Source organism: Mus caroli, chromosome 19, assembly GCF_900094665.2.
Source record: "Mus caroli chromosome 19, CAROLI_EIJ_v1.1, whole genome shotgun sequence".
NCBI lineage: Eukaryota > Metazoa > Chordata > Mammalia > Rodentia > Muridae > Mus > Mus caroli.
In genome coordinates, this window is record NC_034588.1 from 3,893,063 (window position 1) to 3,906,207 (window position 13,145).

General features: G+C 49.7%; 1 protein-coding gene across 1 annotated transcript in view; it reads right to left on the minus strand.

Annotated features, from left to right (window-relative positions):
* Window positions 1-7,610: 7,610 nt before the first annotated feature.
* Window positions 7,611-13,145, minus strand: part of Naa40 (N(alpha)-acetyltransferase 40, NatD catalytic subunit) — a 16,295-nt gene continuing 10,760 nt past the window's right edge. The window contains exons 4-8 of the mRNA XM_021152157.1: window positions 12,331-12,426; window positions 12,091-12,249; window positions 11,865-11,948; window positions 10,282-10,359; window positions 7,611-10,019 (exon numbers count right to left, since the gene is read on the minus strand). Of these exons, the coding sequence (XP_021007816.1) occupies window positions 9,878-10,019; window positions 10,282-10,359; window positions 11,865-11,948; window positions 12,091-12,249; window positions 12,331-12,426 (559 nt within the window). The 3' untranslated portion in view covers window positions 7,611-9,877. The remainder of the gene's footprint in view (window positions 10,020-10,281; window positions 10,360-11,864; window positions 11,949-12,090; window positions 12,250-12,330; window positions 12,427-13,145) is intronic.

A 13,145-nucleotide genomic window follows, 5' to 3' on the forward strand; every position in this document is an offset into this window, starting at 1 on the left:
AAAAAAAAAAAAAAAAAAAAAGCTGAACCAGAGCTTGTTTTCTGCTAAATTAATACCAACAGCTCTGCCTTCTTTATCCCATTTGCAGCCAACCCTTTCAAAAAGTACCAGGGATAGATAATTTTTCCATAGGAGAGGTGTAATGGGCCAGCAAGATGGCTCAGTGTGTAAAGGTATGTGCTGTCAAGTCCAGTGACTTGAGTTTGATCCCCAGGACCCACTAACATAAGCTGTCTTCTAATATCTGCATGTGTACTATGGCATGTGCACACACACAGGAGAGACAGAGACAAAGATCAGAGAACCCAGGAGGAGGGTACACATTTGGAACACATTGTATAAGCCAGGCCTTGGTGGCATTGGCCTGCAACCCCAACTACCCGAGGTGCTGACGAAGGAAGACTGCAAGTTCATGGCCTGCCTGAGCAACTTAAACTATCTTCAAATGAAAATACAAATACAGGGGCTGGGGAGATGGCTCAGTGGAAAGAAGTCTTCAGTTCAAGGTGAAAGAGTCTAAGGCTAGTGAGACTTCTCAGGAGGTAAAACACTTGACACCTATCCTATACCATCTCCAGAAACCACTGCAAAAGGAAAAAGTAGACTTCTAAAAGTTGTTCTTTGAATATGCTTGGCCCATGGGAAGTGGCACCATTAGGAGGTATGGTCTTGTTAGAGAAAGTGTGTCACTGTGTAGGCAGCTTTTGAGGGATCCTCCAGTGCTCGGGCTCCACCCAGTGCAGAAGACAGTCTCCTGGTGCCCTTCAGATCAAGATACACAACTCTCAGCTTCTCCAGCACCACTTCTGTCTGCCTGCACACTACCATGCTTCCCACCATGGTGATAATAGACTGAACCTCTGTCAACTGTAAGTTAGCCCTAATTTAAGGATATACAGTCATACAGTCTCTTCATAGTAATGGAAACCCTAAGACACACACCTGCAAATAAATAAAATGGGAAATGAAAAAACCAGGCATAGCCAGGTGTGCCTCTAAGCCTCGTGTTGGGAGGCTACAGACAGGCAGGCAGCCAGCCGAGTATAAATGGGAAAGCTTAAGGTTCAGCGAGGGATCCTGTCTCCCTTCCTCTGACCTCCATATGTGTGTACAAGTATGTGTACCCACACACATCTGTGCATAACTACACCCTAAAAGAAGGGCTGGAGTTGGGCTGGAGACATGGGGCGGTGGTTGAGAGCACTGATCACTCTTCCAGAGGTCCTGAGTTCAATTCCCAGCAACCACATGGTGGCTCACAACCATCTGTAGTGGGATCTGATGCCCTCTTCTGGTGTGTCTGAAGACAGCTACAGTGCACTCACACCTAGAATACACAATACTCAAGGTTCAGTCCCTAGTGATAAAAGTAATGTACTGGAGAGATGGCTCAATAGTTGAGAGCACTGGCTGCTCTTCCAAAGGACTCAGGTTCAATTCCCAGCTCCCAAAAATGGCAGCTCACAACTGTGACCCCAGTCCCAAGGGGTCTGATGTTCTCATTGGCTTATGTGAGCACTGTAGGAATATTGCATGGATATGTATGCAAAATCCTACACACAAAGTTTTTTGTTGTTGACTGTCTTTTTCTTTTCCTTAATTTCTTCCTTCGTTTCTTCCTGTTTCTTTCTTCTCTTTCTTTCCTTACTTTCTTCCTTCCTCCATTTTCTTTCTTAAAGAAAGGCCAAGCATGACGACAGCACATACCTTTAATCCCAGCACTCAGCAGGAAGAAGCCAGTCTGATTTACAAACCAACCAAGACTACATAGTGCGACCCTGCTGTAGGATAAAACAAAAGCAATACTAATGGGTCTAGGCAGATGGCTCAGTAGTTGAAGTATTTGTGTGAAGAAAGACTGTTCAGACTCCCAGCATTCATGGAAAAAGGCAGGCAGTGCATGCATAATCCCATGAGAATCTACCTCAAAACGAATTAAAAACCTTGCCAAGTGTGGTGGTGCACATCCTTAATTCCAGCTCTTATAAGAGGCAGGCAGTGATCTGAGTTTTTGCTCAAATAGCAAGTTCTAAACCAGCCAGGGCTACATAGTAAGATGTTGCCTCAAATAATACTGATAGTATACTTATCATTTTACCATTGATTGAACACAAGTAGCTGGGAATAAAGTGATTGCCTCGCATGCACAAAAAGGGTCCTATTCTCCAGCACTATATAAACCTGACTTGGTAGCCCACACCTGTAATTCTAGCGTTAAAGAGGTGGAGTCCAGAGACTATATGTCATCCTTAACTATGTATCAAGTTTCTAATGAAATGGGGATTTTTTTTTTGCTTTTTTTTGTTTTTGTTTTTTGTTTTTCAAGACAGGGTTTCTCTGTATAGCCCTGGCTGTCCTGGAACTCACTTTGTAGACCAGGCTGGCCTCGAACTCAGAAATCCGCCTGCCTCTGCCTCCCGAGTGCTGTGATTAAAGGCGTGCGCCACCACACCCGGCTGAAATGGGGATTTTGTATGGGTATCCCTCACACTTTTTTGAAATTTTTGAGACAAAAATCTTACTATATGGACCTGGCTGGTCCAATATTTGCTATGTGGACTCAGCTGATGTTCATATTTATAACAATTATTCTGCTTCCGCTACCAAGTGCCAGGGTAACAGTGATGCACACATCAGGCTTTGTCATTATTGGTTGTTGTTGTTTTTGTTTATTACAGGGTCTCACACTGAACAGTGGTGGCACACGCCTTTAATCCCAGCACTTGGGAGGCAGAGGCAGGCAGATTTCTGAGTTCAAGGCCAGCCTGGTCTACAGAGTGAGTTCCAGGGTTCCAGGACAGCCAGGGCTACACAGAGAAACCCTATCTCAAAAAAACAAACCAAAACAAACCAAAAAACCAGGGTCTCACCCTTTTTTTTTGTTTTGTTTTGTTTTTTGGGGGGGTTTTTGAGACAGGGTATCTCTGTGTAGCCCTGGCTGTCCTGGAACTCACTTTGTAGACCAGGCTGGCCTCAAACTCAGAAATCCACCTGCGTCTGCCTCCCAAGTGCTGGGATTAAAGGCGTGGGCCACCACGCCTGGCCAGGGTCTCTCTCTTATAGCCCTGAATAGTCTGCTTCAGCCTCCTTGAGTGCTGGGATTACAGGCATGAACCACGTCCAGCTATAGAAATCCCTCTGTAGTGATTACTTTTCTTGTGATGAAACACCATGACCAAGGCAAGTTAAGATGCAGTTTGTTTGGGCTTACTGTTCCCAAGGGTTAAAGGCCATGAAGCTGGAGTGGAGGCAGTAGGTAGCAGGTATGGTGGCTGGAGCAAGAAGTTGAGAGCTTATCTTGATCTCAAACACAAAGAAAAAAGGCAGAAGTGGGAAGGATGGTGCCTAGCTTTCAAAGTTCAAAGCCTGTCTCCCATGACACAATTCTTCCAACAAGGTCACACCTCCTAAACATATCCAAAGGGCACCATCAACTGGGGACCAAGCATTCAAACTTGAGCCTCTGGGGACCATTCTTGCAGGACCACGAAAGGCAGCCTGGTTTCTGGTCAAGCACAGGCTTAAAACCCAGTGACACTGCAGAGATAGTAGGCGTTTTGCCACTCACCTGGACACCAGGCTCCTGGCACAAGGCCACGGCTCTCCATAGGTTTGTGGCCATCAGTCACGTAAGGGCAACACCCCAAGACCCTCCATAGGTAGAGGACGTGACCTGTGGTCACATAGCCTCAAGACAGATCTCCATTTTAATGAAGTACCTAAAAGTATGAAGGGCTTAGCCAATAAACTTCCCTTCCCAGACACTCCTCCCTGCAAAAGGGATTTAACTTTGGGCCCGCCCTGAGAAAGTGGGGTACAGTTCTACTTATCACCACTCTCTGCCATAAGTGACAATAAATGCCTTAAAACCATGGACTGTCTCTTGTTTTTTTTTGGGGGGGTTGTTTTGTTTTGTTTCAAAACAGGGTTTCTCTGTATTGCCCTGGCTGTCCTGGAACTCACTCTGTAGACCAGGCTGGCCTCGATCTGCCTGCCTCTGCCTTGCAAGTGCTGGGATTAAAGGTGTGTGCCACCACGCCCGGTTGGACTGTCTCTTTTCATGGGGATCTGCCATGGGGAGCAATGGAACAGGCCTTTGCCTAAAGAGCCTGCCACCTAATCTCTCCCAGAAGGCCCCTCAGTGTTCCCAGCTGTGGGGAATTGCAGGCTGGTCTCCAGTTGAGCTGAGGTCTGAACCCCTGTGGTGATAATTCACCTAAATGAGACCGTAGGTGTTCCCTCATGCTCCTGGAACTCTGGCCCCTGCCTAAGTTACCGCCCCCCCCCCCCAAGAGAAGCATGGTCAGTAGTCACTGTAGGCAATGGCCCAAGCTTCTGACCTTCAGGCTAAACTCCTCCCCAGTTACCTAGCAACAGTGAAGACCATAAAAAGGGCTGTTCAGCCCCACCTCACTCTCTTCTCACTGCTCTCCCCTTACTTATCCCTCACTCTCACCCTCTCTCCCCTTTTTGTCTTCTCTTCTCTCTCCTCTCCTTTCCTCTCTCCCTCATACTCTTTCTCTCTAGCCTTCCCCCCCCCCCGCCCCCTTTCTCTCTTTCCCCTGCATTTCTGTAATAAAGCTCTAAAACCACAGAGTCTCTGCTCATCAAAATCCGTTGCACTCTAGTCAGTGTTGGGAACCAACACTCATCCCTCTCTCCTATAACCCTGGGGCTTTAGCAAGGTAGCTCCGGGAATCCCAGGTAGGGCTGCCCCTTGGCTACCCCCTGAAGAGTGGGATAGAGGAATGCCCACCCAGGAATGAGTGGAAGGTCTATGGCACGCCTGACAGAGAATAGGTGGAACACTGGTGAGGTGTGGGCCTTTTCCACTTTCCCTCTTCCCCAGGGCGCCCCCCCCTTTTTAGTTCCCAACATCCAGCCACTGCCTCCAGGCCTCCACCAAGCTAAGACGCCTGCCAGACTAGCCAAGGACTCTACTCCCTGTGGGACCCAGCGGGAGCTCCCCTTCTACCTTTCGGCCTCAGGCTAGATCCAGTAGTGCCCCCCCCACTCCGTTCTCACCTGGGTGCTCAAGAACCTGAGAACCAGACACCCCTGCCTCCCTGCAGGCCCAGGGACCCCTGAGTCAGCTCCAGCATCCGAGGAGACCTCAGACTGTGCTCCCCTGACCCCCTAATCTGGAGCTGCTAAGTACCTCAACTGTAGCTCTCCAATCTGCTCCTAGTCTCAGCTCTCCTTGGCATAGTGAGTTGTACAGACACTGAACCCAGCGAGGGCTGGCAAGAGGGCTGCTTGCAGGGAGGAGGCTGGCCTTTGGGAACCTACTCTGAGGTTCTCACTAAGGGTGAGGGTGTCTGGCCCTCCCTCCATCCAGAGGAAACTGACTTTCTAGGTGACAGCAGGAGACACTAGGATAGTTTCAGGATATACCCAACATAGGGCCAAACAACATCCTGGCAAAATCCAGCAGGAGGCAGAAATCAGAGCTGGTTTAGGAACCTAAGCAGGCAACAGAGAGCAGAGTGAGGAGAGGGGACAGTGACTCAGGGCCCTGGAGGTGTTTGCTTTTCCTGGGCACAGCTGTCACCATGCTCCAGATATCCTGAAATGGCTGGACACAGCCACTGGGTAGAGCAGTGAGGTGCCAGTGCAAGGGCTGACAGTCTGCTTCCCTCTGGCAGGCTTAGCTGTCTGGCCTGGCACCCTAGAATGAAAACTAAGGTAATGGGAACAGTGGGGGAAAGGAGCTCTATGCTACCCTCATGAGCTGCAGATTGAAAAGAGGACTTCCTGCTCTGCTAGCCCAAATCCAGGCTCTGCCACTTTCTATAGGGAGGGTTGTGGCAAGTAACTTCATCTTTATACTGTGAGCAATTCCACCAGCTATGGGACCGGGCCACTAAAGGGTTAAACATGGTGACATGTGCAGAGCATTCTTTTGTTTTGTTTTTTTTCTCCAAGATAGGGTTTCTCTGTGTAGCCTTGGCTGTCCTGGAACTCACTCTGCAGACCAGGCTAGCCTCGAACTCAGAAACCCACCTGCCTCTGCCTCCTGAGTGCTGGGATTAGAGGCGTACGCCACCACAGCCCGGTTTGTGCAGAGCATTCTTGGGCCAGGTCTACCCTGAATATTTCTGGGCTCATCAAGCAGGTTCCCCACTACACATGGGGGGGGGGGGGTGGAGAGAGAGAAAGACAGAGAGAGAGAGAGAGAGAGAGAGAGAGAGAGAGAGAGAGAATGCCAAAGAGCAGTAGCTCTACCAACTGAGTGAGACTGCCACACTTGCCTGCACATTAAATCCTTGATCTTAGGCAGTAGAAACCGCCTGTGCTCAGGGATAGAGTACTGTAGAGAAACCTGCCTTAGTCTCATCTGGATCTTCAAACTTGGCAGTAGTGACTATTGGGTAATGGATGGTCTACCCAGTGGGCTCACACCTCACTGACTTCCAGCCAAGTGACGCTGGCACTGCAGCTGGAGGGACCAAAAAGCATCCCCAGGAACTATACCACACATGGGGAAGGTGGCAAAATGGGGTGCCAATGCAGCTCTCCCAGACCGCAGCCTTGTGTTGATGGGTCCCATTGCTTCAGCTCCACTTGCCATTTATCCCCAGGCAAGGCGATGTCCATTCAGAGAAAATCACCTCAGTATAAGCCAGGTGTGAAGCACAAGGGCACCACAGCACTTGGTTGCTGGAAACAAGACCAGCATGAGTTGGAGGCTACCCTGGGCTACACAGTGAGCGCCAAGCCTGACTTATGTACATGTCAGTCTTTCCTTGCAAAACAAATCAAAACCCAAGAACTGGGCTTGTAGTTCACTGGTAGGGCACCTATACTGAGCATGCGAACAGCCAAGTTCCATTACCAACACACACACACACATACACACACACTCTGTCACAGTCTATGGTATGCAGCTAAGCAAACCACTTGTCTCCCTCCCAGAGCAGGACACCTTCCTCCAAGATTCAGACAAGGCAGTACATCATCCATACCCCAGGCAAGCTCCCATTGTGTGTGGGGGCGGGGAGGGAAGGCCACAACTTGCTATTGCTCTCACTGAATATTCTATTTCTTACCCCAGATTCGCCAGGGCCCCCACTGACTTGTCCTCTACCTACCACCACACTGACCAATCAGTGGTGACATTCGCTGTCCACAGCAAGTTTGCAACTCCAGTTCCCAGGACCTGAACTGACGCCTGCAAAAGCCCAGCCCGGGAAACAAGCTGTATAAAGCTCTTGCTACAGAAGTCAGTCAGGCCTGACAGGCTTCCTCCGTGAGGAGACTTCAGAGTACTCGTTGAAAACTTTGATGAGGAATATTCTAAGTAACACAGCAAACACAGGGACAAAGTTCATTCTTCCACTCACACAAAGCACGGAATTCATGTCTGGGCACTGATGCCCCAAGTCACAGTGCCTGGCTCTGGGTCTGCTCCCGGATGCCAAGCAGACGGTATTCTGACATCCCTTACCTCACCCAACAACTGCTGGGAAATGGCACAAACACATGCACTTGGGCTCCATGAGGCTTCCTTTGCAGGAAGGGTGTGGGGCCAGAACAGCCTTGCACCTCCAAAGCCCAAGCCTGACACCCACTGCCCATGGCACCCAGTATCTGGATGCCATCCCAGCATCTGCACAAAGTATCTCTTTATTAATGACATACAAATAAAATGGATACAAAGAGAGATGATTTTTTTTCCCCTTTGATTCCAGTGATAATGAACTGCTAGGAAAAAAAATATAAAACAAAATTACCTTCCAACTTTCCTCTTAAAAACAAAAATAACCCCCCAACCCTCCAGAAAAGGTTAAAAAGAACCATAAACATTTAACAGCAACAAAAATAACCTGAAATGGAATAGGTTCACTAAAACAAAACGAAACCTTTTAAAACCATCTTAACACTCCTGGAACAAAAATACAAAAGAGCCTGGTACAGTAGACTAGACCTGCTGTTTCTCAAAATCAAGAGGGCGGTAGAAGATGCCTGGCCTGACGAACCACTGGGCCTAACACCCACAGGAATAACCTGCTGGGCTTGGCCACCATCCCGCTGGTCCAGTGAGAGATCCTGAAGGGCCCTTTGGGATGGGGCCTGCAGAGGGTGGGGAGCAGGGCAGGCACTGAGCACCATGAGTCCTGGTGCTAGGTGTCCAGTAACTGGAGACACTCACATGGGGCTTACACTGGGGGTTCCTTCTGGACCCCTAAGTAGGAGGTATCAGAGATTCATGATCTAAGACAGACAGAGATTAGGGAATAACTCCTGCAAGCATATTCCTGTCTCATGATCTCGGAGGAGCATGCCAATCCCTTCTGGGCAGCTCCAACTCTATCCAGAGGTATAGCCCAGAAGCTAGCAAGCCAGACAAAGGCAGACCTATTCCAGTGTAAAGCTGCAAGGCCTTCTCCCAGGCAAGGCCAAGGGCTAACAACAGCACTGAGTGCTCAACAGAAGACAGACCAAGCAAGGAAGGACTCTCCGCGTCCAGGCTACTGCACAAGCCAAGGATCTGGGCAAGAGGTGACTGCTTTGGGGAGACTTGCCAGAACAGATAGCCTGAGTCAGGCTGGGGTAAGGTGAACAGACCTCAGTAGCAGAGTCTCCGAAAGCAACTGAAACAAAGGCAAGCTCTTTGCCATGCCTCCCAGGGTGGAACTCAGGGGTAGCAATGGGGAAGTGGCAAGTCTGTTTTCCTAGGTAAGGATTTGGTTTTGCTTCCTTGAAGAACAGGATCCAGAGGTCAGGGCGAGTTCAAGTTCTAAGCCTGTCTCCCCTGAGGAGGAAGGCCTTCTGGCTCTAGCCTGTCACTGTAGGGTGGCACCCGTGACAGGAAAGCAGTGGTGCGCCACTGAAAGGCATCCCAGGGGTGCCAAGACAGTGGCATGAGTGCCTCATTGAGGCGGTGAGGGGCAGGGCTGGGGAGAACAGGCAAAGGGGCCTGCTGCTGGCTGGGGCCCCTCAGACAGGGAGGGTGGCAGGGAAGTACCCCACCTTCAGAGAGCTATCAGCACCAAGAATAGGAAGAAATGGATTCAGCTATACCAGGAAGGAAGGCTTCTTCTGGGGGAAGACAAGAGGCTCCCTGATGTTATTCCCCTTGAGACTAAGAACAGAGGTATCTGGGCTGAGAAGAGAGGTGTGAGAACAGGCAGGACTTTGACTTCCTTCTTGAATAAAAAGGTCAAGTCAAGATCATGAAAATGCAGCTAAGTCCAAAGGCCCAGAGATGCCACATCCCTCTGACAAACACATAAGAGACGGCTCTTCCAGATCTTCTCTGTCTTACTGACAGTGATGGAGGCAGACTCCCTCCTCAAGTCGGCTGGTCCCAAGACACCACCTGTGGATCTCTAAGATTACAGTGCAAACCTTTGCACCTTGACATCAAGGGCTACACAGTGTCTGAAAGAACACTTTGTCCCCAGAGAAAAGATGTCCAAGGTCTGTTGTATGCCCAGATTTGTATCCAGTTCTTTCTGGGGACCAGCAGACTCCAGGCCTTTTACAAACGTGGGTATTAACATTCCATTTGTCCATATGGGGCACGGTGTGCAACCCGGTCAGGAACTCAGCTGCAGACAAGAGGGAAGCCTTCCATTTTAGGGGCCCAAGAACTAAGTAAGTAGGCAGCTACTGCACAAGGATGGGCTTGACAGCCAACCTGTCAATCTCACGGCACCTTCTCCTCGGTGCTCCCTCCTGGCATTCTGCTTTTCCAGGAGGGAGGTGGAAAGGCAGCTGGGGTCACTGCTCCCCAAGGTTCTGTGTTCAGGATATGCCTGGCTCATGCAGAACTAAGGCACCCACAGCTCTGAGGGTACCTGGCAAGTGGCATAAGACCAGGGAGGGGACAGGCCTAAGGAGAGTGACTTCCCTTCAAAGTGGTTCTAGGAGTTCAGTGACAACAGCCACCACAGTGGCCACCTGTGTGGGAGTGCTGACTGTCCCCAAACTTGGTCCTCCGGCTCAGAATCTCATAGGAACAGTCCTCCCCACAGCAACCAGACATGCTGGGTGAAGAGTCATCAATTTCAAACCTGCAAAGACAGACAAGAAAAAGACTTGGGTGTTGGCAAGGAAAATGTTTTGCTCCCTGAGTCAAGAAGTTCTCCAACCTTCTGAGACCTCTGGAACGGGGGGTGCAAGGACTAAGTCAGAAGGCAGTGGGATAAGATGGCACAAACCCCAATGCCCATGAACACTGACTAGGACCAGGATGAGGGCAGGCAGGCACCTGGGAACCAGCAAAGGGTCCACCCTGACCACCCTGAGGGACCACACCCGAGCTTTGCTCCTTACTGCAGTGCCTCTCTGAAGAACTGATAGGCGCCATGATTATGTTTAAAAACAGTTAGCATCACCTTCTTCATCTGTGTGCTGGAAGAAAGCAGAGTGAGCACCTTTTAGAAACAGAATCCAAAGGCTAGACAGATGGTCCAGCACTGTACAACACTTCTGGTCTTCCAGAGGACTGGGGTTCCTGTCCTAGCCATAGGGTAATTCCTATCTTCTTGCCTGTACCTCAAGATCTAGGATATCCCAACATTCTTCTGGCCTCTGCAAGCACTGTACTCACATGGCAGGCACACACATACACAAAAATAAAAATGTGTATGTATGTATGTATGTATGTATTTATGTATTTATTTAGGATTTTCGAGACAGGGTTTCTCTGTGTAGCCCTGGCTGTCCTGGAACTCACTCTGTAGACCAAGCTGGCCTCGAACTCAGAAATCCACCTGCCTCTGCCTCCCGAGTGCTGGGATTAAAGGCGTGCGCCACCATGCCGCACCTGGCTTATGAAAAATGTATATTTTTAAGAAAGGGTTGGAGAAATGTCTGAGGAGCTCAGGGGTTAAGAGCGCTGGCTGCCCTTCCTGAGTCCTGAGTTCAATCCCTAGCAACCACGTGCTGGCTCACAACCATCTTTAAAAGGGATTCAATGCCCTCTTCTGATGTGTCTGAAGACAGCTACAGTGTACTCACATACATAAAAAATAAATTAATTAATTAAAAAAAAAGGGGGGGGGTTTGGAGAAATGTCTCAGGACTTAGTTCAGGGGTCAAGCGCACTGACTGCTCTTGCAGAGGACCTGGGGTTAAATCTTTTTTTTTTTTAAAGATTTATTTATTATATGTAAGTACACTGTAGCTGTCTTTAGACACTCCAGAAGAGGGAGTCAGATCTTGTTACGGATGGTTGTGAGCCACCATGTGGTTGCTGGGATTTGAACTCCTGACCTTCGGAAGAACAGTCGGGTGCTCTTACCCACTGAGCCATCTCACCAGCCCCGGGTTAAATCTTTAGCACTGAACTGACATTATGGTGGAAAGCCTTCTATAACTCTAGTTCCAAGGAGTCTGACACCCTCTGCTGGCCTCTAAAAGTAACAACACCAACACAGTGCATACACACGCACACAGGAAAGAGGGGCTGAGGGGCAGAGGCAGAGATCTGTGAATTTAAGGCCAGCCTGACCTATAGAGTATTCCAGGACAGCCAGGGCCACACAGAAACTCTGTCTCAAATATTGGGGGGCGGGGGCCGGGGCAGTGAGAATGACAGACGGATGGACTCGGACATGGGGGACGGACGGACACACACACACAGAAGGTAAGGTCAGGCCTCCCCTCTCTCCTACGTCTACCCCTCCTCTAGCCTGCAGAGGTCTTGGGCACCTTGACACTAAACCCCTCCCACCACAGCAGGTTGGTCAGATTGCCTCAGTGTCAGGGATCTGCCCCACTTGCCCTCATAACTTGGAGCCTCGGCAAAGCAGAGTCATCTTCCTGACAGGGTAGATGCCTTTCTCTTTGAGGAAGTCCAAGGAAGCCACCTCCTTGGTCAGTTCTTTCCCCGGAACAGTACAGCAGCTCCTTACCTGTTGGCCATGAGCTGCAGGATCTGAATGAGGAACTTCCCTAGGCCTTTCCGCCGTACCTTGCTTTCCAGCTGCACTTCATAGCTAACAGAGAAAGCAGAGGAATGAGCGCCTAGACCCACTGGAGGAGCCTGCAGCCCCAGGCAGGCCTTAAACCTAAAGAGGGCCAGTGGGCTCTGCCACCTGGTTTCCTCCCCTCTACCCCACTGTCAGCCTCAGTTCCTACCAGTACAGGACTTCATCCCCGCACTCCACATCAAACCGGAAGTGAGAAAAGGCAACTGGGATGGAACTGTTTTCCCAAGCAATGAGGTACCAGGCTCGGTCATCGGTCATTTCCTCCCGTTTTTCTCGGTCCTTCCAGCCCCACTCACTTTGCTCATACCTGGGGAGTTGGGGCAATCAGGACAGGGGCCTTGGAGGAAAGCCATTGGGTAGCGGGTTGCCTTGGTAGGGCCATGCTTACATCGTCTGCATATTGGTTTTGGTCAGGTCGAAGGCCCAGTCCACAGTGGCTGGCTCCAATCCAGACACTCGCTTACATTCAATGGAGACATTCAACCTGAGAAGCAGACAGGGGGGCATCAGGCCTGGGGCTCCCACCAGGACACTGCTATTCCTTTTTGAATGATTGTCAGGGAGGCATGCCAGTCTCAGGTACCCTAAAAGGAAAAACCAAGTTTTCCAGACCTAGGATTAACAACTGTCATCATATGGCCACCATCCTGCCACAAGGCCCATTTCCTGGACTGTTCTGATCAGACTCATCTGTCATCTGCTCTTTCTTGGCTACTTTTCTATTTTCCCATACCTGCTCAGTCCCCTGAGATTCTAGTAATATACCTAATAATATGTTACCAGGAACACTGTTCCCTAGCTGTTTGTAGGCACATGTCCGGCTAACTATAGTCTCTGCCCTTCTCTCACTCAGCTGTCATAGGACCAGGTCTCTTATCCATCTGTCATGCCTTTACAAGAATCTGGGTGACCTGGGCCTTTCAAGAAGACTGAAACCAAATACCCTTCTGTAGCCTAGTCCCATGTGCTTGCCTCTTCTTCCTCATAACACCCAATGGTGACTGACATCTCATTACACAGGTAGAACAGGGTCTAAACCACCGCTCTAGACATTAAGGTCCCTCTTTCTATTTTTTTTTTTTTTTGGTTTTTCGAGACAGGGTTTTTCTGTATAGCCCTGGCTGTCCTGGAACTCACTTTGTAGACCAGGCTGGCCTCGAACTCAGAAATCCACCTGCCTCTGCCTCCCGAGTGCTGGGATTA